This window comes from Sciurus carolinensis, chromosome 7 (assembly GCF_902686445.1).
Source record: "Sciurus carolinensis chromosome 7, mSciCar1.2, whole genome shotgun sequence".
Taxonomy (NCBI): domain Eukaryota; kingdom Metazoa; phylum Chordata; class Mammalia; order Rodentia; family Sciuridae; genus Sciurus; species Sciurus carolinensis.
The window spans coordinates 119,698,119-119,721,671 of record NC_062219.1 but is presented as its reverse complement, the minus strand read 5'-3'; the positions used below and the strand labels follow the sequence as shown (position 1 = coordinate 119,721,671).

Genomic DNA, 23,553 nt, shown 5'->3' with positions numbered 1-23,553 from the left:
TGGGAACATGGCACATTCCAGGCATGCTGTGGCTAGGGTATGGAGAAATGAGGTCAGAAGAGAAACATGAAGTGTCATTGGAGAGAGAGGTTCGGGACTGGCACAAAGCGGGCCACGTGCACCATGCTAAGGAGTTGAAACTTAACCCGGGTGGGCAACGGTCCAGCTGGTGCCTGGACTGTGGCAACAGCAATAGGGACAGAGAAGAGGGATGGATTTAAAGGAGTTCTCAGAAGTCTCATAGAGCGTTAAGGAATCGGGAACCCACTAAATGGGCTATAGGGCTGTCAACCTCGAGATGGGAGTCACAGGAAGAGGACAGGGCAGAGGAGAGAGTTGAGGAAGAGTGATTGGGTTAGGGGTAGGTTCAGCTCCGGGTCTTGAAAACTACCACTGGAAACATAATCTCTAGTGGACAGAAATCTAGGAATGGGTAGAGTTGGAACCTAGAGATACAGATCTGCAAGCTGGACATACGGAATGAGAGAGGGAAAGTGGACTTAGGGATATCAATTTGGGGGTATCAGCATTTAAGTGGTTGCTGAAGACATTAGCCCTCCCCAACCATGTGCTGTGCACCTGCACCATGCTGGAACCTACACTGTGCTGGATCTTCCCCTTGAGTCAGCCTCAGAGACACTCCAACAGTCAGCAAGGTGGGAATTTTATCCTCCCAATTTTCAACATAAGGAAGGTAAGCTCAAAGAGGTGGAGAAGCTTGGGGTTTAAACTGAGGCCCTCCTAACCAAACAGCCAATATTCTTTCCACCACCTTGGCTCTCACTCAGTCACATGGAGTAAGCAGAGAAGATATCCAAGCTATGTAGCTCAAACCCTCCAGCATTTGAAAAGCCGGTGCAAGGAGAGTCAGTAGGAGATTCGGGGAAAGAAAGGGCTCCAAGAAGGGAAAGAAAAATGTTCAGAACTTCCCGATGACGCAGACAGGTCAAGCTAGATAAGCAGTGGCAGGCAGCCCCAGATACGGAGAGATGAAAGTCACTGGAGACCTTGGGGAAGGGTGTCAGAGGGGGCCCAGGCCAGGCTCTGCTAGGGTGAGAGGTGAAAGGGATGTGGTGACCTGGAGACATGGAGTAGGCATGCTCCTCCAAGAAGTTTGGGAGCCTGGAGAGAGGGAGGCAGCAGGGACTAGGGCGGGAGGTTGTTGCTGTTTTAGGATGCTACAGATCATACTGTGCTTATAGAAGGAGGTGAGAGATTCAGGAGGGGAGGAGATGATGGATGGCTCAGTGTATGTGGTGTTGGCCTTGGCCAAAAGGAGGGACTCCTCTCTCAGAAGTGGAGGGAGGCTGGGCACTGTGGCACATGCCTGTGATCCCAGTGGCTCAGGAGACTGAGGCAGGAGGATCTCGAGTTCAAAGCCAGCGTCAGCAACTTAGCAAGGCTCTAAGCAACTCAGCAAAACCCTGTGTCAAAATGAAATAGAAAACAGGCTGACGATGTGGCTCAGGCTCTTTTGTACTGTGGTCCTCAGTACAAAAGAAAAGAAAAAGTGGAGGGAGAAGGAGGCAGAGGATAGGAAGTTTAAGTCAGACAGCTTCTGGCTTCTCCGTGAGCAAGAGCGAGGGCTCAGACTGGAGAAGTAAGGAGGCTGAGGTCGGCAGAGGGGAAACTGGTGTTTGGGGGAGCAGATGTGCTGAAGAGAAGAGGACACAGGCTCTGGGCAGTGTGGAGACCTGCCTTGCAACATGCAGCACTCTGAAAGCACACATCTGTGTTGATGCCACCTGGTGGGATGGCACTTACTCTTTCCTTCATAGAAGCGGGTGTCAAAATGGCTCAGGTATGGCCGTGGGCAGAAAGGGCCAAGAGAGTTATCAGGAGGTGGCCAAAGTGACCAAAGGAGAGGTTGGAACAGGCGTGAACCAGGTTGCCTCCACCTACGTGCTGGAAGGACTGCCCCCCAATCCTACCCTGGGAGCTCCGCAAAGGCTAGACTAAGTGCCCAGGAGCAAGTCGCTCCTAGAATTCCCGGCTGGAACAGACTTTGAGGAGCCCATCCTCTGCTAGCTGTGGGAAACAAGGGTAGGCCAGGGTCACCTGTCCACCGGCCTGTCCTCCTTTCTATTGTTGTCATTGTGTGGGCCACTCTCTCTCTTCATCTGTCAATCACTGTTTTTTTTTTTTTTTTTTTTTTCTGTTTCTATCTTTCTCATTTCTTTCTCTCTGTTTAAGAGTCATCAAGATTTAGTTCAAATCCCCCCTTGTCCATGAAATTTTCTTGGATGACCGACTTCTGTTTCCTCTGACTTCTCTTTTTAAATTTGGCGAGGCACTTAGCAACTCAGCGAAACCCTGTCTCTAAAGAAAATATTTAAAAGCGCTGAGACATGGCTCAGTGGTGAAGCATCCCTGGGTTCAATCCCTGCCCCCACCAAAAAAAGAGTGGCGCACGCCTGTAATCCCAGCGGCTTGGGAGGCTGAGGTTGGAGGATGGCAAGTTCAAAGTCAGCCTTGGTAAAAGCAAGGCTGCTAAGCAACTCAGTGAGACCCTGTCTCTAAATAAAATACAAAAAAGGGCTGGGGATGTGGCTCAGTGGTCAATCCCTGAGTTCAATCCCTGGTACCCTGCCCCCCAAATAAAAACAAGTGTGTTGGAGGCAGCGGAAAGAGGAGAGGTGTCATACAAGCTTTAGAGTCTGACTCGCAGGTCCTGGCTTTGTCCCTTTGTGGTCTGCATCCTAGGTAAGTTACTCTACCTGAGCCTCAGTTTTCCTATCAATGAAATGGGGAATTCAGTCCCTGCCTCGGGCCGATGCTAGAGTGCCTGGTACAGTGCTGGGCACATAGAACCCCCTCTGTAGATGGCAGCTATGCGCACCAATGTGTGTCTCAGCGTGGAGGTGCTTCCTTCAGGCAGAATAGGAGATGTACATGAGCAAGGAAGAAGAGATCCGGAGCTACCCATTTGGCAGGTGAATTTCCTTCTCAGTCTCCATAATGTGGAAGCACTGCCGACAAAGGCAGTATGCTGGAATGCACGGAATTTTTGGAACCTTCTCAGTAGGAATGCATGACAGACAGGAACCTGTTAGAGGTAGTGAGAATCAAGCCCAGCTGGCTGCACTTAACCCAGCAGCATCAAAGCCTAACTTGGCCAACACTGCATCTTCCCAGGTACTACTATACATTGACCATCGTTGACCATCAGACAATGTAGCATTTGTTTCTTCTGAGAAGTAGTAGAAATAACAATAACCTCCACCTATTGAATGCCTTCTATGTGCCAGGTGTTTTCTGTATATTATCTCATTTAATCTATACCACAACCCTGTGAGGGCTTTTTGTTTTGTTTTGTTTTGTTTTTTAACTGGGATCGAACCCAGGGGCACTTAACCACTGAGTCACATCCTCAGTCCTTTTTTGTATTTTTATTTAAAGACAGGGTCTCACTGAGTTGCTTAGGGTCTCACTAAATTGCTGAGACTGACTTTGAACTAGCAATCCTCCTGCTTCAGCCTCCCAAGCTGTTGGGATTACAGGTGTGCACCACTGTGCCCAGCTCCCTATAAGGTTTTTGTTTATTTTATTTGGTGCTGGGGATTGAACCCAGTGCTTCACCTGTGCTAGGCAAGTGCTCTACCACTGAGTCATAACCCCAGTCCCCTAAGGTTTTGATCCCTACTGTCAGATGAGTAAATGAATCTCATTAGGATTGAAATACTTACCAGAGGTCACCCAGATAGAAAGAAACGGAGCCCACATTTGTTTAAAGCCCATGCAGTTAGATACCGATGTATAGACATTGTCTTTGAGGTTTTATGACCATAACCATTTTCCAGATAGGAAAGTTGAGGCTCATGGAAGTGAAATTACTTGCCAGGACTAGATAGATGGTTGGGAAAAATTGACTTGGGATCAATCTGTTCCAGCTCCTACTTGCTTTCCATTTGACTCTACTGCCTGCCCAGGTAGGATCATGGGACTCATTTTACATATGGGAAAGCCAAGGAGCAGAGAGTAAAAGCAAACTCTCATGGAAGGAAGGAAACCTGGCCAGGGAGAGGAAGTCTGAGCGTGGTAGGTCCCTGGCAGAGGTATCCCTAAGAGGATCTGTACCAAGATTTATCAGCTATACCTCTCCTCAAATATATTTGCAGGGGACATTTGAAAGAAATGAGTCTCACAAGCATCCCCTAAAGGGAAATGAAGCTTCGGCAAACTGCAGCCTGAGAGATGAATGTGGTAGGCTCAGAGAGCCCTGGACACCTGTGTTCTCTGAGCTGCTGCTCTTGAAGTGCCACTTTTGAATCATCTGGTTATCCCTTCCTCATCTCTTCTCCAATCGCTAAGCATAAGAACCTGCAGAAGTGGACAAAGCAGAAGGCAATGTGACCAGCAACCTAATTCAGTGTCCTTGTGATGTAATCTCTGCTCCTTCCCCATAGAATCTTCTGAGGGACTGGGGTGGGTTGGAACCAGGTTGGGTGTGCTGGGGTAGGAGACATGGGGCGGGAGCTCACCTGGTCCTAGAGGAGCAGAGAAAATGATCAGAGGATAACCAGTTGCAAAAGATAAAAGGAAACTAGGGTGAACGATACCTAGCCTTCTAGTGATGTAGTGACTTAGATGGGGCAACCATCTGAGCCTCCCTCCCTGACGGCCAGGGCAATTCCCACACTCAGGAGACCAGAAATCAAACTGAACTGGAGAGAAGATTCCAGAAAACCTATGACCTGCCCCTACATAATCCTCCAGGCCCCCTGTAGCTGTGCAGTAGAGGTGGGCTGGAGCACAACCCCCCCAAGGGACCCAGAGGAGCTCACATTAGTGTTCAAAGACAGAGCCAAAGCAAAGCAAGGCAGAGTACCATCTTCCCTCCCTGCCTTGGGGCTCCTCGGCTTTCTCCCTGTGCCCCCTTGAAGATCACAGGCACCGCCTGGTAACCTCCAATTCTTTCTTTCCTTTCATTCTTTCTTTCTTCTTCCTTCCTTCTTTTTTAAACCTCTCTCTTGTTTGGGGCAAAAAGGATGGCAAGTTTGCACTTGTCCTCCAGCCCTACACATAATTGGTGGCAGCAGGCAAAGCTGCTGAAAAGGGAGGGGTTTGCCAATGGAATGAGGGAGGGAGGGAATCTCAGAGTGACAGGGCTGGAAGGGACCTTGGAGATCATCTGACCCAAATTTTCTGTGGCCTCACTACCATCCCGTGACCAAAGTGCCTGCATCCCCATGATCATCTCGCACACCATGCTCCAAGGCTTCTCAAGGTCTCCTTCCCCAGGCTTCTGAGGGCACTGCCTCCTTTCCACTATGGTGAATCCACCCTCTTGTTTTCTGGATGAGGAAACCAAGGCTCACTGGGATGGGACCTGCCTAGCATAATCTTCATCCCAGATAGAGAGCCAGGGCAAGATTCTCAAAGTCTGAGCCTGTTCCCACCCTCCTACTTTCCCACTCAATCCCTTGGAGAGGAAGGGATCAACTCTTTCCCCCTTGGTAGGGAGACTGCTGACAAAACCCACCCCTTACTCCAGCTGATGAGGGTTGTCACTGGAAACTGAGTCACCCTCAGGGAGTTTGTGGCCATTGCTCCTTGCTCCTGCATACCCCGGGAGGCTAGTGTGGGTTCTCTAACGGTCTCTACCCTGATGAAAATTGACTCTGCAGCATGAACAGCTAGCTGCCTGGGGCATGGTGCAGTCTGCCTGACCACAGTCCCACACTCCAAGAAAGCCCTCACCACCTCTCAAAAGATCTTTCCATTTTCCCTACAGCGCAAGGTGACAAGATGCAAAGCACGGAGGAGGTCAGGAAGCAGAGTTCATGATTGGGGGACACTGCTGCTTCAGGACAGTTTGTCCCTACATATCTTTTGCTGTCCCTATAGTGGAGGAATGAAGAACCCTCTCCTGAAGCCAAGGGCTTGGAGGAGGGTGCTGCACTTTCTTCGTGTCTTTGTTGCTCACACACACAGGCAGGTCCTGTGGGTTCGCTTTTGCTCCTGTGCTAAACACACGAGAGTGCATACAGGTGAGCCCATATCTATAAGGAGAGGATGGCCAAATGGGTTTACTCCAAGGCCTTACCTCCCTGTGGGGTCTGCCCTAGAATTGGGGGAGGGAGGGGGGCTATTTTCTTCTTAGTCCTGGAAGTGGACTCAGATCTAGGTATGGAGATTGAGTCCAGAAGGTGGGGGTGACATGGGGTAAGAGTTGGGAGGACGTTACTTGGCTGAGTCGGAGTCGATCTGTGTAATTCGAGGTGCTATGTAACTGTGAACCGCGTGTCGGGCTGTGTTGGTGGGTATGCCTAAGTTCGCGTGCGTCCACGTCTGCCCCAGCCTCCTGGGTACCTCGCGCCCTCTTTGTCTCCTGGCGGAGGTGTGCGTGTAAACCTGCGCCACTCGCCCTCCTCGCGTGCGAGCGCGGGGGCGCACCCTCGCTCCCCCGCTCTTTCAGCGGGGAGAGAGGACGAGCCGGAGCCGGGTGCTGTTTGGTCTGGAGCCGAGCGGGGCTTGCATTGATCCATTGATTGTGCGCGGTCTGCGCCTGACCTCCCTGCTCCCGGGGAAGCCGTCTCCATGGCGACCGGGCCCGCTCCCCCAGCGCCGGATTGTAAATTCCTGCAGGCAGCGGCCCGGCAGCCTGGGGAGGGGGCCGCCGCGCCCGGGCGCGCAGGGGGAGCGGCCGCCGCGCCAAGGCCCCATTTGAAAGAAAAAAGGGCACGAAAAAGGAGGTGGTGGAGGAGGAGGAGGGGGAGGAGGAAGAAAACGAAAAGAGCGAGGAGAGGAGGAGAAAGAGGAGGAGGAGGAGAAAGGCGAAGAAAAAGAGACGGAGCCTGAGAGACGGAGAAAGAGCGAGAGAGGAAGAAAGAGAGGCAGAAAGGGCGTGTTTCTGGCTCTGCGTTTCCCCTCCCCTTTCTCAGGTCCCTCGCTCCGGCTCTGCGCGCTCTCCGGCTGCAGCTCCCTCCGGGCGAAGCTGGGAATTGGGTGGGATTATACACAGCAGCCCCGCCGCCGCCGCTAGCAGAGCCCGGCTTGAAGAGGAGGGGGTTCCCCTCCGTCAGCTGCGCCGAGCGCCCCACGCCTCGTCCGGCTCGCCGCCTCGCTCGCCCCGACGTCGGCCGGGAGGAGCCGGCAGCTTCGGGAGCCTCCCGCGGAGGGCGCCGCGGTCCGCGCCCCACGCCCGCAGCCCCCGCCCGTCCTCGGCGGGGCGCCGCTCCCCTCCCCCTCCGGCGCACAGGGGGCCCGGCCGGCTTCCGCCCTCCCGGGGCTGCGAGAGCAGCCCCAGCGGACCCGCTGCCCGGAGGAGCTCCAGCCATGGGCTTGGGGCGCGTGCCCGGGCTCTGCCTGCTCGTCCTACTGGTCCACGCCCGCGCCGCCCAGCACAGCAAAGCTGCGCAAGGTAAGGAAGGAGGGGCGCGCGGCCGGGACTTCGGGGGCAGCGGGGCCCGAGGGCTGGGGCAAGATCCGCGAGGGGCAGGGCAGGTGCTGGAAAGTGGACTGCTGTCAGACCCGGCTCCGTCCTCCCCGACTCCCGGGCTGGGGACCTGACCTCTGGGTGCCGCGCCCCGGGCGAAACGCTGGAGGAATCCGGGGCGAAGAGGATGGGAGGAAAGTTTGGGGGGGGCGTTGGGCAGAAGTGACCATGCACCTCAGAATTCTGCCAGACTTCACTGCCATGCTCTAGCATCTTCGAAAGACTTCTTGTCCTCCAAAGTCAGAGAGAATCTTCTCTCAAACATTGCCAGAAACTTAAGTTGTGGCCTGGAGAGACTTGAGGGAATGAAAACTTTTCAGCCAAGTCATAGAATTCTTCCCCACCTTCCCATCCGTCATGCAAAGTCAGACAGATTTCGAAGTTGCTGTCTTATCAGTAGAAAAAACGTTAAAGAAAAGGGGATCTTTCATAGAAAAACCAACTCGTCTCTCGCTGGATGGTAGGGGGCTTAAGAAGAGAAGAAAATTTTTGTGACTGGCTTCTGGCAAGAATGTTGCGTTTCTGCCTTTTGGGGGGAAATCTCTTTCGTCTTGCATGGCTTTCATTTCTTATCATAATATTTATTTATTAAGGCCCACGGTTTCCAATTCCATTTAAATCCAGGTCAGAATTGCATTAAAATAACAAAGTAAAATTCCAGGCTGAGGAGCTCTGACAGATCCCTCTAGGAATTAAAGAGAGTGACTGGGAGGCCCTCGCGCCCCCGTCCCTGACCCTGAGCTCATCGCCTGGCCAGTCCAAGGCAGTGCTGGCAGAAACCAGGCTGGTGTCCCACAGTTCTCTGAGGACAGCCTCCCCTCCCCTTTAACCTCCGGCAGCACCCCTCCCCCTATAGTGCCCTCACCCGAAAGAGATTTATACCCACAAAAAGAAAATTCCTCCTGGCAAGGTTTTGCCCAGGAGCTTATGATTCTACCTATTGTCCCAGGGGCTGCTAAAGCTAGCCAGGGCAAGGAGGTGGCTGGGCCACAAGGGAAGTTGAACTTGGGAGTTGGGGAAGCCCAAGTGTCTGGCATTCAGGTCACTGTGTCCTAAGGCCTGAGTATTTGACTTCTGAGCTGCTCTGAACTAGATGGTCTCTCAAAATATCTGCGTCACCCTCCTCTCCCCCAAACACTGCCTCTTCACTAACCCCTGCCCTCTCCAACCTGTCCTTTAACAGAAGCAAACACTAGAGACCCTCAGTTGTCAAATACCAGACCCCACCCCAACTCCCTTCCAGCCCCAACTGCCTCCTCCTCAGTCCTGGTTCCAGACAGCCCACCAATACCAACACCCAGCCTGGGAGCTGCCCCTCTCCTCACTGTGGATTTGCTTGTGTTTTCATAAACAAAGCTGGCTTTTGTAGTGCGTGCTGACTTACTCATAACATGGAATTAGCTGGGGAGTTTAGTCTGAAGGAAGGAACAGATTTCATGCAGTAATCTAAAGACAAGATAAGGGCCTCTTTCAAGTTGGAGCCAGTGTCTGTAGTGGCCTAGTTGGAGGGGGATTCTGGGGGCAAAAGAAGAAGCAGTGCATCAAAGGCGTTCCAGGAGCAGATGGAGACCCCTAAAAGGGACAGGTGCCATGAAGCCAAGGCTCTCAAGCCTGAGATCAGCCCATCTTCCAGGGACAGAAGGAGTCAGGATCCCTCCAAGGTACTCCAGGGCTCCCTCTTTCATTGGACATCTTCCTGGGAGCTGGGGGATGTGCAGCTGAGTGGAGGCCTGTACCCTCAAGGAGCTTCCAGACTAAGTTTTGTTCACTGCTTATCTCGCTTGGGCCACACCTGCTTTGACTGGACTGCAGTTAGCCCGACTGCCTTTCCTTCCTTCCTTCCTTCTCCTGAGACTAGCTTGGCATAGAATGGAAGCCTCTCATTGACCCTGCTATTCAGGAAATCTATAAACCCCCTCTGCCAGAGGTTTGCTGAATTAGAGAGATGCCTCTGGACCCAAATTTGTAGGCTGATGCTGCAGGAAGAACAGTAGCGTTTGATCAGGGAAGTCTTGTAATCTTACCCATAGACAAGAGTGCTGTGGGCTTTTAAAGGTGCCTTCTTTGCCCCAAGCATATCTCCCAGCTCTTGTCAGTGCTGGAAAGCATGCCTTCAGTGCCAGGTGCTTTTACATGAAGCTCTAAAAGATCTTCAGATTACAAATACTCTTGGCAAGTCTCCTGCACAGATCTCCAAGGATCTGTCTGTCTCTGTCCCTTTTCATCTGAGATCCCTGCAGTGGGGAAAGCCAAGTCATGTGGAATGGGGTGGAGGCTGAAAGCAAGAAGTGAGCCCTAATTGTAAAGGTGAGAGAGAGAGAGAAGTGTGTGTGTGTGTGTGTGTGTGTGTGTGACCACGATCACCCACGTGGGACATAGCTGGCCTGTGACTAGTCACTAAGTGTGAACGCTGATGTTTTAGCGCCTGTAAGAAGCGGGTTGGATGAGTGGGCGGGTCAGCTGGTGGGAGTAGGAAGAGTGAGCATGAGGGTACATGGTTTTGAGTGTTTTTCAAGTGCCTGTCTGTGTATCTTAAAGTAGACAGACTGGATAACCAAGATAATTGTTAACTTAGAAGCATTAATTTGCTTTGCTTTTTTGGGGGGGTGGGGGGGAATGGTGGCAGCCGTGCTTTAAAAGACCTAATCCTTGGATAGGGCTCAGGTTACAGCTGAATGAAAAGGTCTCACGGCCTTCAGGGAAACTTGTCCCCAGGGTGGGCTCTGAGGGAGTCAGCTTGGCCCTTCAGTTTACCTGGTAGTTTTCTCCTCTTGTTAGGGACAGAATTTTGATAAAGTCTCATATTTAGACTCTTCAGGTAACACCATCCCCAGGGCTGAGAGTGTTCATCTGGCAGCGAACAGTGTTTCTCTGTCTCATGCGTCTCTCCGGGTCTCTGTCTGGGTGTATGTGTCTCTCTCTTTCTTTCCCCCACCCCTCTCTTCCTCTTTAATGTGGCTGTTTCCTCTCCTCCCCGCTTCCCTCGGCTCCTGTGGCCAGCTCTTACAGTGAGGGGACTGTTCCTCCTAGCCCCTCCCTCCAAAATATGAAATGAAAACCATAACCGTGTCAGCGGGCGAGGGTGGCTCCACGGGCAGCCGGCTCCTGCCTGTGCCCTGTCCAGGCCATACTGGAGAGAGAAAGATACTCCCACTCTTGGAGCCTGATCTTTAATCAGTTCCCCCTGAATCCCCCACCCTCATTTTTCCAGATGGGTAGAGAAGTGGGGTGGACTGCTTAGAAATTCCTTAGGAATGCCCTCTCTTCTCTGGGTACGGGGAGAGCCTGGGATGGGGAGCAAGAACCGTTTCTCTGTTTTCCACCCCTCACCTCTCATTGCCTTGAGTCTCTGCAGGGTGCAATGAGGGAGGGGACTGGAAGACACTGAGGTCAGAATCCCTGCAGGTAGAGCAAGAAGGAAGACATCAAGTGTTTTCTGGAATCTGAGGGCATGAGTGAGAACCGGTTTGAGATGTGAGCAGCCAGGACCTGTTGAAAAGGAGCCAGCCTGGGTGTGAGTTTGAATATGTGAGGTGTGCTTTCACTGGGGTGTGTGAATGTGCTTGTGCATGACTCAGAGTGTGCATGTGTGTGTGTGCATATGTGTGCACGCGCGTGCACGTCCAGTGCTCTGGTGAGAGGAAAAAGGAAGTGGGGCAATGTGCGTTTTGTTTTCGTTGGAGAAGTGAAGAAGTGGAATGGCTTGGTCCAGTGCCTTGAACTGAGTGGTAGGGGGAGGGGGTGGTGGCTTTAGACCCTTTTAAGAAGATAGAGGTGGAGGAGCTTGCTCCCTGAATCCCCCATCCCCACAGGGGTGTGGACCTCCTTGGACGTCCCATGCCCCTAGCACATGACCACTTATAAGAAAGAGTCCCTGTCAGGACTGGAAACTGTGGAGCTGCTCTGAGGCTGGCAGTGCCCACAAGAGGCCCAGACCTGGGGACAGCTTCTTCAGGTTTAGTTAGAAGACAGGAGTCTGGAACTAGAGGAAGTGCTGGACCTTTGGGGGGATGAAGCAGTGGCCAACCCCGGGATGTTTGGGAGAATAGACCAGCTATTCACCTGGACTAGGAGGACATGGACTCCCTTCTGTGTCTGCAGACTGGCCACTTCCTTCCTCCCGTGCCCATACAATGCCAGCTTCAGGTGGCACCACAGGGTGGGGATTATGGTGCCAGTGGTTTTGGACAAATGCAGAGTCTTAAGGATTGGGGCCTCTGAGGAAGTCTTTAAAATTCTCTTCTCACTTTTACAATCAGCTGGGCCCCTTGCCCCTCTGAAATTCTGCATATCTCATTGAAGTCTTCCCTGCTGAAGGCTGAAGATGCTGGCGGGCCTCGGTCCTGCAGCTGGTCCTCCTCTGATTACTCACCTAGATGCCACACCTTGTCCTCCAGGACCCTGCAACCTGAGTCTAGGCCACTTGGCTACTTTTCCTTTCTCCCTCTACCCATTTCCTGAGGCCCCAATTTCCTGAAATTTCTTCCTGTTTCCTTAAGTGGGTATTACCCCTGAAAACCCACAAAGGACACGCGTGTGTTTGTATGTATGCACCCGAAAAGGTGGCAGATGAAGCTAAAATGTGAGTGTGGCGGGACCCGAGTTCTCACAGGGCTGGACCCCAGGATCCCAGGCTTGGTCCCACACCCAGACTGGCCCCAGGTATTCTGCCCCAGCCTAGACCTTTCTCCTGTTTGGAGCAAGACCCTGCCTTGAAGTTACAACTGGATGCTGTAATTTGGCTGCACAGGTGGGATGACCGCCTCCTACACAGGGCGCCGGGGCCCTTCTTACCTGTGGTTTCCCCCGGGGCTCTTACCATAGCCCTAGAGAACTGTGGAGTTTGGGTTTCAGAGCTCCATGCCAAAGCTGTCCAGGCCTGGTCACTGATGGTGACAAGCTAAGGAACAACCTGGGCCAGAGCCGCTAGGCTGAAGGAATATGCAGGATAAGGAAGCAGACGCGAGGACTCCCTGGTGAGGGTGGAGTATCAGGATATGTGGGCGTGGGGGGAGGGCTGGCTGGAGGGGGCGCTTAGAGGGTAGACCCTGGGGAGCAGGTTTATAGAGAGGACGTTTTTACAAGTTTCTAATTATATTTATTTGGAGTTTTCCTCTGGCGGTTTGAAGCTGTTAACAGCAGGAACCTGTATCCCTGGTGTTTGTTTTTGTTTCTGACCAGCTGCTTGGCCCCAGTGAGTGAATGGAGGGCAGGCGACACCTGCCCACTGTGCACCGCCCACCCCTTCCTTATTGCAACTGTGTCTGCCCCTCCCTGCCCACTGCTCTGCCCTGGCTCCTCCCCTGCTGCCCCCATGCCCAGAACCCAGGAGCATCTGCACAGTGACTTGCTTTGCTGCCAGGATCACCCAAACTTCAGTCCCACCCCAGCCCAGGGTCGTGTGTTGGATGCCCACTTCTTGCCGAGTTAAGTGCTAAGTTGGGTTTGGGGAGGGACAACAATAACTAAGACATGGATTCCTTCCTCGAGGGCTTCTAGGAGACAGTGAGGGAGCACTGGAGCCAGAATCAAAAGACTTGGGTCCTGGTTCCACGTGGGCTAGCTATTGCTTCTTCCCAAGATAGCCTCACTGGGCTTCAGTTTCCATTTGTTTAATGAGACATGTCCACAACTGCCCCAGATGACATCGGACGAGCTGGAGATCCTATGAGTCATTATCCCCAGGCTCTTCTGGCCCCAGCATTCATCAGATGGATGCCTTTAAGGGAATGCTGTCCTTCGCTGAGTTTCCTATCTCCCTTTTCTTTTCTTTCTTATCCTTTTCCTTGCTTTCTTTCTTTTCTTGGATCTGGGGATTGAACCCAGGGGCACTTTACCACTGAGCCACATCCCCAGACCTTTTTATTTTTTATTTGGGACAGGATCTAAGTTGCTTAGGGCCTTGCTAATTTGCTGAGGCCAGCCTCAAACTTGTGATCCTCCTGCCTCAGCCTCCCAAGTGTCTGAAAATACAAGCATGTGCCATTGTGCCCATCTCTATGTCCTTTTTCTTAAGACTAACTTCCTGCCCTCCTGCACCCAAAACTCTGTGGGGTCAAAGGAGAGTAAAGAAACAAACTTTCTTTGAGGTATCTTAGAGCAGAGGGAATGCCACAGACAGGGATCTTATCTACCTACCCACCCAGATGTTCAACAAATGTTTATGAAGTGCTTTCAGTGTATCGCTAGTTTGCCTTGTTCACTGCTGATCCCCATACGGACGCAGTGCTTGGCATGTTGCTCAATAACTATTGGTTAAACAGCTGAATGAGTATGTTCAACTCTATTCCAGCTGCAGCGTGGATTTCAAAGATTCAGAAGCCATGGCCTCAAGGAGTTTACAGCACTGAGTTCAGAGGAAGCAAGCAGTATGCAATCAGGATACCAGGGAGACAGCTGGAGAGAAGGACTAAGAACCACAAACCATTATTGAGCACTAATTGTATGCCCTCGTTGTGAGGCTAAGTCCTTGATGAGTATTAATTACCTCACTTGCTGCTCTCAGCAGCCCTGTAGGGCGGTACTGTGATTACCACGACTATTCCCATTTATACAGGAGGAAACAGCAAGTTCAGGGGCACGGACGTGAGTCAGGCTGCATGTGAACTGACCCAGCATCGCTCCAGAACCCCTTCTCTTAACCACTCTTTCATGTCGCTGTCCCAAAGTCTTTTCCCAGCTTAGGCAAATAGTTTAGTCAGATTACCTGAGTTGGGAAATGAGGATCAATGGTAGCCCCAGGCTTACCCTGGAGGTCCTGATTCGGAAGGTCCAGGGGGCACCTAGGCATTCACATTTTTTGACAGGTCCCCAGGAATTCCAAGGTACAGCCAGGGTTGAGAACCACTGGTCTAAACCAATCCATGGCCAGCAGCGTCGGCTAGTAAACACCCGTGCCCTGAGAGAACAGGCAAAGATGAGGCTGTGCCCGTGAGTGCTCCCGGGATCCCTAAAAGGACAAATTCAGGAAGTGGTGGGAGGGAGCCATGGAAGAATGAACTGGCCAAAGGAGGAGATGCTGAGTGGGATTGGGCCTTGCTGCCCAGCTCTGCCTTGGCCTGTTTTGCTTCAAAAGATTCCAACCAAACAGTTAAAGTGTCCCTTCTTCAGCAAGTGCCCAGCCAAGTGAGGAAAGTGGGACCTGTGGCCATGATTAGCTTCAGCGACTCAGGAATAGTTGCAAATGAGTGGAGGGAAGCCTGAAAACCCCAGGGACAGGGCTCACCAGGAAGAACTTGGGGGAGGACAGTTTTGAGCCAGGATTGGAAAGCTGGCGCAGAGAGACTGAAAGGTGAAAGAGAGAAGTACATCTCAGTGTGTAAAGAACGAGATGTGTGGGAAGGGCTAGACTGTGTGGGTGTGGTAGAAGGAACGGGGCAGAGGGTGGATAAAGTCTTCCAGAACGACTCTGCTGGAGAGCTGTAAGCATTATGAGCAGGGAGATGAAGGAGATGGGTAAGATGGCTAGGAAAGCCCACCCTTGGAAGGGTCTACGGGCTCTGCCAGGGGGCACGGATTTGCTGCATCGTACTTCCTGGCCTGCTTTAGTCCAGGTGAGCATGGAATGGGAGGCAAGGAAGAACCTGGAACCCAGAGAGCAGGCCCTAATGAACCACCAGCTGCTTCAGACAGGCACCTCTGAGATGGCTACGTAGGAGGGGCTTTGGGTCCCCACGTTGCTGAGCCGGGCCCAGAGGTAGCCCTTATTCAGAACACCTAGAACAGTGCCCTCCCATAGAACTTGCTGCAGTGTTAGAAATGTTTCATATTTGTGCCGTCCACTGGGATAGCCACTAGCCAGACATGGCTATTGAGCATTTGGCTTGTGGCTACTGCAACAGAGGAACTGAATTTTAAATTAACTTAAATTTATAAGACACAGTGGCACATATCTGTAATCCCAGGGACTTGGGAGGCTGAGGCAGGAGGATCACAAGTTCAAGACCATCCTGGGCAACTTAGGCCCTAAGCAACTTGGTGAGATTCTGTTTCAAAATAAAGAGTAAAATTGGCTGGGGATGTGGCTCAGTGATAAAGTGTCCCTGGGCTCAATCCCCAGTACCAAAAGAAATAAACCAACAAATTTATATAGCCACGTGTGGCTCGTGGCTGCCACAGGGGACAGTACAGTCCTCTAGCATCTGTTGTCTGAACCAGTGATTTCATATTTACCCCCTCAGGCTTCCTATTTTAGGAACCTCCTGTCTACCAGAGACTTTATTAAGCACTTTGCCCAAACTATTTCTCATTGACTGCGCATGATCTCTCTCAAGGAGGTGTCATCATCTGCATTTTCAAGGGGAGATCAAAATGAACAATAAGAAAGGCCCCCTGGCAGAGCCCGTAGACCCTTCCAAGGGTGGGCTTTCCTAGCCATCTTACCCATCTCCTTCATCTCCCTGCTCATAATGCTTACAGCTCTCCAGCAGAGTCGTTCTGGAAGACTTTATCCACCCTCTGCCCCGTTCCTTCTACCACACCCACACAGTCTAGCCCTTCCCACACATCTCGTTCTTTACACACTGAGATGTACTTCTCTCTTTCACCTTTCAGTCTCTCTGCGCCAGCTTTCCAATCCTGGCTCAAAACTGTCCTCCCCCAAGTTCTTCCTGGTGAGCCCTGTCCCTGGGGTTTTCAGGCTTCCCTCCACTCATTTGCAACTATTCCTGAGTCGCTGAAGCTAATCATGGCCACAGGTCCCACTTTCCTCACTTGGCTGGGCACTTGCTGAAGAAGGGACACTTTAACTGTTTGGTTGGAATCTTTTGAAGCAAAACAGGCCAAGGCAGAGCTGGGCAGCAAGGCCCAATCCCACTCAGCATCTCCTCCTTTGGCCAGTTCATTCTTCCATGGCTCCCTCCCACCACTTCCTGAATTTGTCCTTTTAGGGATCCCGGGAGCACTCACGGGCACAGCCTCATCTTTGCCTGTTCTCTCAGGGCACGGGTGTTTACTAGCCGACGCTGCTGGCCATGGATTGGTTTAGACCAGTGGTTCTCAACCCTGGCTGTACCTTGGAATTCCTGGGGACCTGTCAAAAAATGTGAATGCCTAGGTGCCCCCTGGACCTTCCGAATCAGGACCTCCAGGGTAAGCCTGGGGCTACCATTGAGCTGGATCTCAATCTGGAACTCACTGGCCACGGTGCTTATGATCTTCCTATGATAGTACATTTCTTGGTTCCATTTTCTCTTTGTCAGTTGGACAGACTGATTCTCCACACAGCCATTTGCCATCTGCAGGATCCTTCTTTCCCTCACTTAAGAACTCTCCTCCATTCTTTCACTTTGGAATGACTTCCCAGGGTGGCTGACAGGTGGACACAGTGACTGCAGAGCCCAGTTGAGGTTGGGAGTAAGTCCACCCTTACTGGACAGGTTCCAGCACTTAGAGTCATTGGGCAGGGCGGATGGCTGCAGAGGAGGAGCAGAGAATTGAAGGGCAGAGTGCAGTGCTCAGTAGAAGTCCATAAGACTTGAGGCAGGTGTTGGGGGAGCTCTTCCATATTTCATTTCTCTCCTTAGCCCTGGGATACTTCAGACGTGCCCCATAAGTACTTTGTGAAGTTAGAACTCGTGGGTATCTGTAAATTGGAGAGGTTACTGGTTTATCAATCCATTCAGTTAGCAAAAATACACCAAGCACCTTAAGGCTTTTTGATTTAGTAGATCTATGATAAGACCTGAGTCTGCATTTTAACAAAACCCTGGCGATCTTATAACCCATAGATCATATTTGGAAGTCAGACTGTATTGGTTTCAATCCCATTTCTTTTAGTGGCAGATTTCTATTTCTAGATTATTTTTGCTTTCCTACCACAGGTAGAAATAATCGCTTCTTCCTGGAATCTGCTCTGTAATTTAGGTTCTTCACCCTAGCTCCATGTTAGAATCACCTGGAAACTAGAAAAATACTGGTTGCCAGGCCCCAGCCAAGGTTAGCTGACCAGAATCTCTGGGGGCTTGGGCATGTGCTAGGGGATGTGCATTGAGAGCCCCCTCACCTCATGCTCTTGGCACCCCCATCCTGCCTCATGTTACTTTATCCTTTTGGCTGGCCTGAGTCACCTGTGAGCTTCCACAAACAAACTCAACAAAGCACTTTCGACAGAATGAAGCATTCTCCCCTATTTCAGTTCAGCTTCACAGGCACCATGGCGTTGCCCCTGAGGTCAGAATCTTTGGCTCATAGACTCCTACCTGGTGTTTTCTTAACCATCCTTACTTTTGCCATATCTGGAACGGCCTCCTGCTTTCGTGTAGCTCTGTGCGTCCCACCTGTTGTTAGAACACTGGAGTTACAGCAAAAGTACTAATGGTGGTGGCATGTGTGGGTCGGCTGGAGAGCCAGGAGGGCCACACTTACCAGTTGGCTAGTGCCAACCCCCTCCAGTTCCTGGTCCATCTGCTGTTGGCCACACGGGGGCCAAGCAGAATCTCCTGGGGTGGGACTTCCTTCCTGTGAAGCCTCTTGGTACCAGGGTGGGCAGGTGGCATTGGGCCTGGTCTAAAGTAGAGTTAGTTGTGAGGCAGATGAGGATCCCTCAGTTGCGCCATCTCCCTTTCTTCCTCCTCTAAGTGCCAATGACCCCTGGACACTGCCACCTTCCCAGAGGCCACTGTCCTCATGCCTTTCTCTTCCCCCTCCCTCTAAATCTGCTCCTAAAAAAGGTACTAATTCACACTAGGTTATTTCTTTCTTTATTTTTTTATTAACTTCAATTTTTATTTTTACAGAATGCATTTGATTCATTGTACAACTTTTCATTTCTGTGGTGTGCGCTAGGTTATTTCTAATCATGTTAAATGTGTTTAGCCAGTCTAAAGGGTTTTAATTTCTTTTTAAATAGGAGTGTTTCAAATGACAGAATTTAGCTGTCACTGTGGATTTGGTTTTTTGAGGGCAGTGGGGTTTCTTTCTGAATTCCTGATCTTAGAGTCTTCCCTCTCTGAAGTCAGAGGGATGTGGGAGAGCACACATGGAGATCACCAGCTCTGTCTTTGAGGGGTTTCACCCTTGGGAAACCCACCTTCAAGACATCCCTTGAGAGACCCTCACAGAGGGTCTCGTGTGCCCCCTTTGCCCCTGCCAGATGTGGATGAGTGTGTGGAGGGGACAGACAACTGCCACATCGATGCCATCTGCCAGAACACCCCGCGGTCATACAAGTGCATCTGCAAGTCTGGCTATACAGGGGATGGCAAGCACTGCAAAGGTGAGACTGGGAACAGAGGGGGGGACCTGTGGGAGAAGAAACCAGTGCACTGCCCTCAGCTGGCCGCACTGCATTACCCCAAGGCCTGAAGTTCCCACTGGCCAAAGGTGGGCGGCTGCACCCTCCCAGAGAAGGCACCATGTTCTAATTTGCACCATGACACCATGTAGACTAGCTAAGGCCCTGGTTCACACTCACATAACGGACTGGGACTAAGGCCTGAGGTTCCCACCTTTAGACCCTTATACCATGCCCACAAAGGTGGAGAAACAGTAACCCCAGGGAAAATTCATGCTGCAACAGATCTTCCCTCATAATTAAAGCAATGCAAATTGCAGTAGCCTTGGGATATTATTTTAAATTTAAAACCTGCCGTACAGGTGAGACTTCAGTGGACAAGGAACATTCGTTAATTCCTGCTGGCATTATAAATCAAAAAGTACAGTTGTCTCTCAGTGTCTGTGGGAGAGAGGTTCTAGGACTCGCCACAGGGTTACCAAAATTCAAAGATGTTCCAGCCCCTAATATAAAATGGCATAATTACTTGCATATAAACTATTTAATCCCCATATACTTTTAGATCATCTCTAGATTACTTATAATATTTAATACAATGGTATTGCCTTGTAAATAGCAGTTCTATTATCTTACTTAGCACACAGTGACAAGAAAAAACTCTACATGTTTAGTACAGACATAGCTGTCTTTTTAAAATATTTTTGCTCTGTGTTCATTGAATCTGTGGACATGTGACCCATGAACACATGTGACCCATGAAGTTTGGCTGTAATTTTGTTTTACCTAACGGGATTCTCAAATCCTGTTTTTATACAGGATTTATTTATACGGGTATTTATATCTTTTGATTCAGGGATTTTGTTCTTGGGGGTTTACCAAAGAAAATTTAAATAAACAAAATAATGTATGGGTGAAGATGTTTTTTGGTGCATTATTTAAGTTGGTATAATAAATGAAAAAAATTAAGTGGCTAATAATGGAGAAAAGGATTAATAAGTTAGGATATAGCAACCTAATGGAATATTCTGCAACCCTATACAGTGGTGATTAGAAAGATCGTGAAATGCTTATGCCTTAGGTTGAAATGAAGTTAGCAAAATGGTTTGTAGGCTATGAGTGTAACCGTGTAAACACACACATACAAGAGAAAGTTATATTTTTTAAAAAAGCAACCACAAGACTTAGCTGAGGGATGGTCAGTGGGGACGCTCAGGTGGGTGCAGCTATCTCAGCTTCTCCTTTCCCACAGATGTGGATGAGTGTGAGCGGGAGGACAACGCGGGCTGTGTGCATGACTGTGTCAACATCCCTGGTAACTACCGATGCACCTGCTATGATGGATTCCACCTGGCGCATGATGGACACAACTGTCTGGGTGAGTAAGGGAGCGGGGCTGGAGGGATGTCTTTTAGGGAAAAGCATGTCCCGTGCAAGGAGGAGAAAAGTGACCAAAAAGAGCTGCATCCCTCCAAAAGAACAAGGTCAGTCTGCCCTTTGGGACTGGTCACTATGGATGAAATAGTCCTGTTCTGGTTGAAGAACATCAGAGGAGACATTGCTAGAAAGTGCTCAAGGGAAGGCCAGATGAAAAGAGTGGATCTGGCCACAGTGGATGAAGCACAGTAGAGAGATGACTTGGTTCTAGACAGATCCTGGTTCTGCTGCTCACTACCTGTGGGGACTTGGGGCTCTGGGAATCTCAGCTTCCTCATGTCTAAAGGTGCTGGGAGGATCATCATTGGAGCATGTGTATAAAGAGCACTGTACAATCCTTAGCGGGTAGCAGATCCTCAGTAAATGGGGAATGCCGTTGCTGATCAGGAGGCAGATGCTCTGCTGGACTCTGGGAGCCTCTGGCCCTTACAGGCTGGTTTTCTCCCACCTCTTCCTGAACTCTCCAGTCTCACCCTCTCCTCACTTCTGAGACCTCAGTCTGACCTGATCTCCTTGTCGCAGGAGCTGGATCAGAGATAGAATCTCTAGGGTGAACTCAACTTCTGTCTCTGTCATTTTGAAAAGTTACTGGGACCAAGTTAAGATTCTTTCCCAAGTAAAACTCTGAAGCCCAGAGCAGAAAAGGATTTGAGATCTGAACCTAGGGCTCCTCTCCCATATGCTTTCTCTCTGGTGCCAGATCAGAAACAGGGCACTGGAAGCACAGAGGAGCAGGAAGGGAAGGGAAGCAAGAAGAGTGGTACCCAGAAAAGCAGTCTGAGCTGGCCCTCGCCTGTCCTGACCTGACAGATGAATTTCTGAGGTCCAGGGGCCTAGGAGCCTCCTTACTGCAGAGCTGCCTCAACCAACACACCCATCCTTGGACCCAGACTCTAGGTTTCTCCTCCTACCCCAGGCCTCCTGACACGGGGCCCTGTGGGGTCCTTTCCAACCTGGTCACCCCTCCTCCAACATCAGCTCTCAGGAAGGGCCTCCTTTCTCCTCTGCCCAATCACCCTGAAGCACTTCTTTGGGACTCCTTTGGGAAGAGATGCCGTGACATTTGGAGAGAACAGGGAGTTGCTTACAGGACTGTGAACATCAGCTTCTGAGTGCTCTGGCTCCCTTTGACCTGTCTTAACCTCCTGATTCTCACCAACTCTCATTTCCTTATAAGTGTTTTGGGGCCAACCAACCAGAGGGACAAGAGAATGAGTAAGAATGGAGTGAACTGGGGGAGCAAAGGTCTAAGACTAGACAAGTCTCAACCCTACCTCTGACTCTTAGAGAATCTGGGGAAAGCTGTCCATGTCCCAGGCCTCAGTTTCCCCACAGAGAAACAGAACCTGGCTAGAGTGACAAAGCCACAGGTTGGAACAGAAGGGAACAAATAGCACGGAATGTAAGATGGGGCAAGATCAGGAAGAGGGGGAAGGGATGTAGCAAGAGACGGAGCAGAGACGGACAAAGCAGAGTACTCCTCCTTAGCTCTTCCAACAGGTACATCTCTCAGACAAGAGCCATGTGGATCTGAGTCCCTCTGTCCTTGGCCAGGAGGAGAAGGGAAGATTTCAGGGCCCAGGAGAGAGAATCGGAGGGACAGATAATGTCCTTAGGACCCCAGATTCTAGCTGCTGTACTTGGCTTCCAGTCTCCCTGGTGGCTCCTGGGCCAAGGCAGACTAAGAAGGGCTGTGGAGTTGGGAGGCAGCCGCCAGCCTCAAGGTAGCATCAAGGTGTTGAAGTGGGAGTCCCAGGATGAGCCTGTATCTGGGACTTGGGGGTGGTGATTTTGGGGTGAGAACCTACTGTTCCCCCTCCACCATGCAGGGTGTGGCCTGGCAGCTCTCCCCCCATCCTTCCCTGCCAAACTGCCAGACTTTGTTTTGTTAAACCAAAATAGGAGAAAGGCTAGGGAATATGGCAGCAAGCCCAGGCGGGGGGGAGGGGAGAGATGACGGGGCTGTGGCATGTCCACATAAATGATCCCTGCCCCACAAGGAGTTGAGGCTCAGCTGCCCTTCCCCACCCTGCCCCTCCAACCTCAGCACCATGGCCATAGCTTTCCCTGAACACAGGGCTATTTCCAGGTTCCCCAATTCTCTGACTGCTCATCATGACCATCTACCACCTCTGGTTACCTCTCCCTGACCAGTGTGACCAGTCTCCATCCTCCATCACTGTTCCTCTTGCTCTGACTTCTTTCTTGTTCTCATACCCAGTTTCCGTGGTGAGGGTGAGGGAGGCAAGCCTTGGCCTCAGTGAGCCGTGGTCAGATGCCTCCCACCCCACACTCCTTCTTAGATCCTTCTAGCTTTGTCCTCTTGGGGAGGCCTCTTCACACTCTGCACTGTTAGCTGACAAGGGGGTGAGAATTGTCTGGCTCATTGAGAGGGTGGGGTTGGGTTCCTAGCCTGCGCTCAGCCCTTGGCCTTGAAGTCCAGGGGCACACCCAGGCCCTGGCCTGCACTCCACGGCCCCGCTGATCACCTGTCTCGCGTAGATGTGGATGAGTGTGCCGAGGGCAATGGCGGCTGTCAGCAGAGCTGTGTCAACATGATGGGCAGCTACGAGTGCCACTGCCGAGAAGGCTTCTTCCTCAGTGACAACCAGCACACCTGCATCCAGCGACCAGAAGGTCAGCCCGTGACCCAGGAGGGCCCAACCTCTGCTCACCCTCCGGGCTTCTGTTCCCAGCTTTCCCTCTGTCTCACCCTCCCTTCTCAACTCTGCCAGCTCCTTCTTCTCTGTCCCTCAACTCAGTCATGCCCAAGGGCTCCAGGGACAGATACTGTATTAGAGAAAAATTCTGGGGGAATTAATTGGGGGCTGGGGTCAGTATGAGATTGAGGTTACTTTGGGGTAACCTAGGACCAGACCTGAGGTGGTTGTTATTTCTAACTGCAGACGTTCGAGTTTCTCGAAGCTGCTGCTTATGTTGAGGGCCTCGCCAAAGCCTCTTCCTTGGCCTGGACTGAGAGGGGCAACACAAGGAGTGGGGTGGATATATGGTGTCCATTTCTGTGGCTCATTTCCCACTGGTCTGGGCTATCCTGAGGGCAGGAACATGTCTAATTCATCTTTGTATCCCATAGTGCCCTGTATGAAGTAGGAGCTTAATCGTTTTCTGTACCAGTTACTTCCCATTCACATTATAGATCTGATTGTTAATTACCTTCTTGCCAGTTTGAATGTAAGCCCTTTTGAGGGAAGAGATCATATCTTAGTTTTTCTAGGTGCTTCTTAATCCCCTGAGTCTTTTGTACCATGCCAGGAAATTGTTAGACACTGTTTTGGCTGTTTGAAAGACAAGGTGATCATACAGGTGTCTTTGGGATGGCTCTCAGTAGCTTTGATCCATCATTCTGAATGGCTCTGAGCTCTGCTCATTAGCACCCAGCTCTGTGGGCCAGACAGGAGGCCCATGGCGGGTGAGGCAGTCCCTTCTG

At 51.1% G+C, this 23,553-nt stretch overlaps 1 protein-coding gene across 2 annotated transcripts in view; it reads left to right on the top strand.

Moving 5' to 3' along the window:
• Window positions 1–6,825: 6,825 nt before the first annotated feature.
• Window positions 6,826–23,553, top strand: part of Scube3 (signal peptide, CUB domain and EGF like domain containing 3) — a 35,818-nt gene continuing 19,090 nt past the window's right edge. For both annotated transcript variants that reach the window (XM_047559004.1, XM_047559003.1), the window contains exons 1-4: window positions 6,826–7,363; window positions 18,531–18,653; window positions 19,921–20,046; window positions 22,608–22,742. In XM_047559004.1, the coding sequence (XP_047414960.1) occupies window positions 7,279–7,363; window positions 18,531–18,653; window positions 19,921–20,046; window positions 22,608–22,742 (469 nt within the window). In that variant the 5' untranslated portion in view covers window positions 6,826–7,278. The remainder of the gene's footprint in view (window positions 7,364–18,530; window positions 18,654–19,920; window positions 20,047–22,607; window positions 22,743–23,553) is intronic.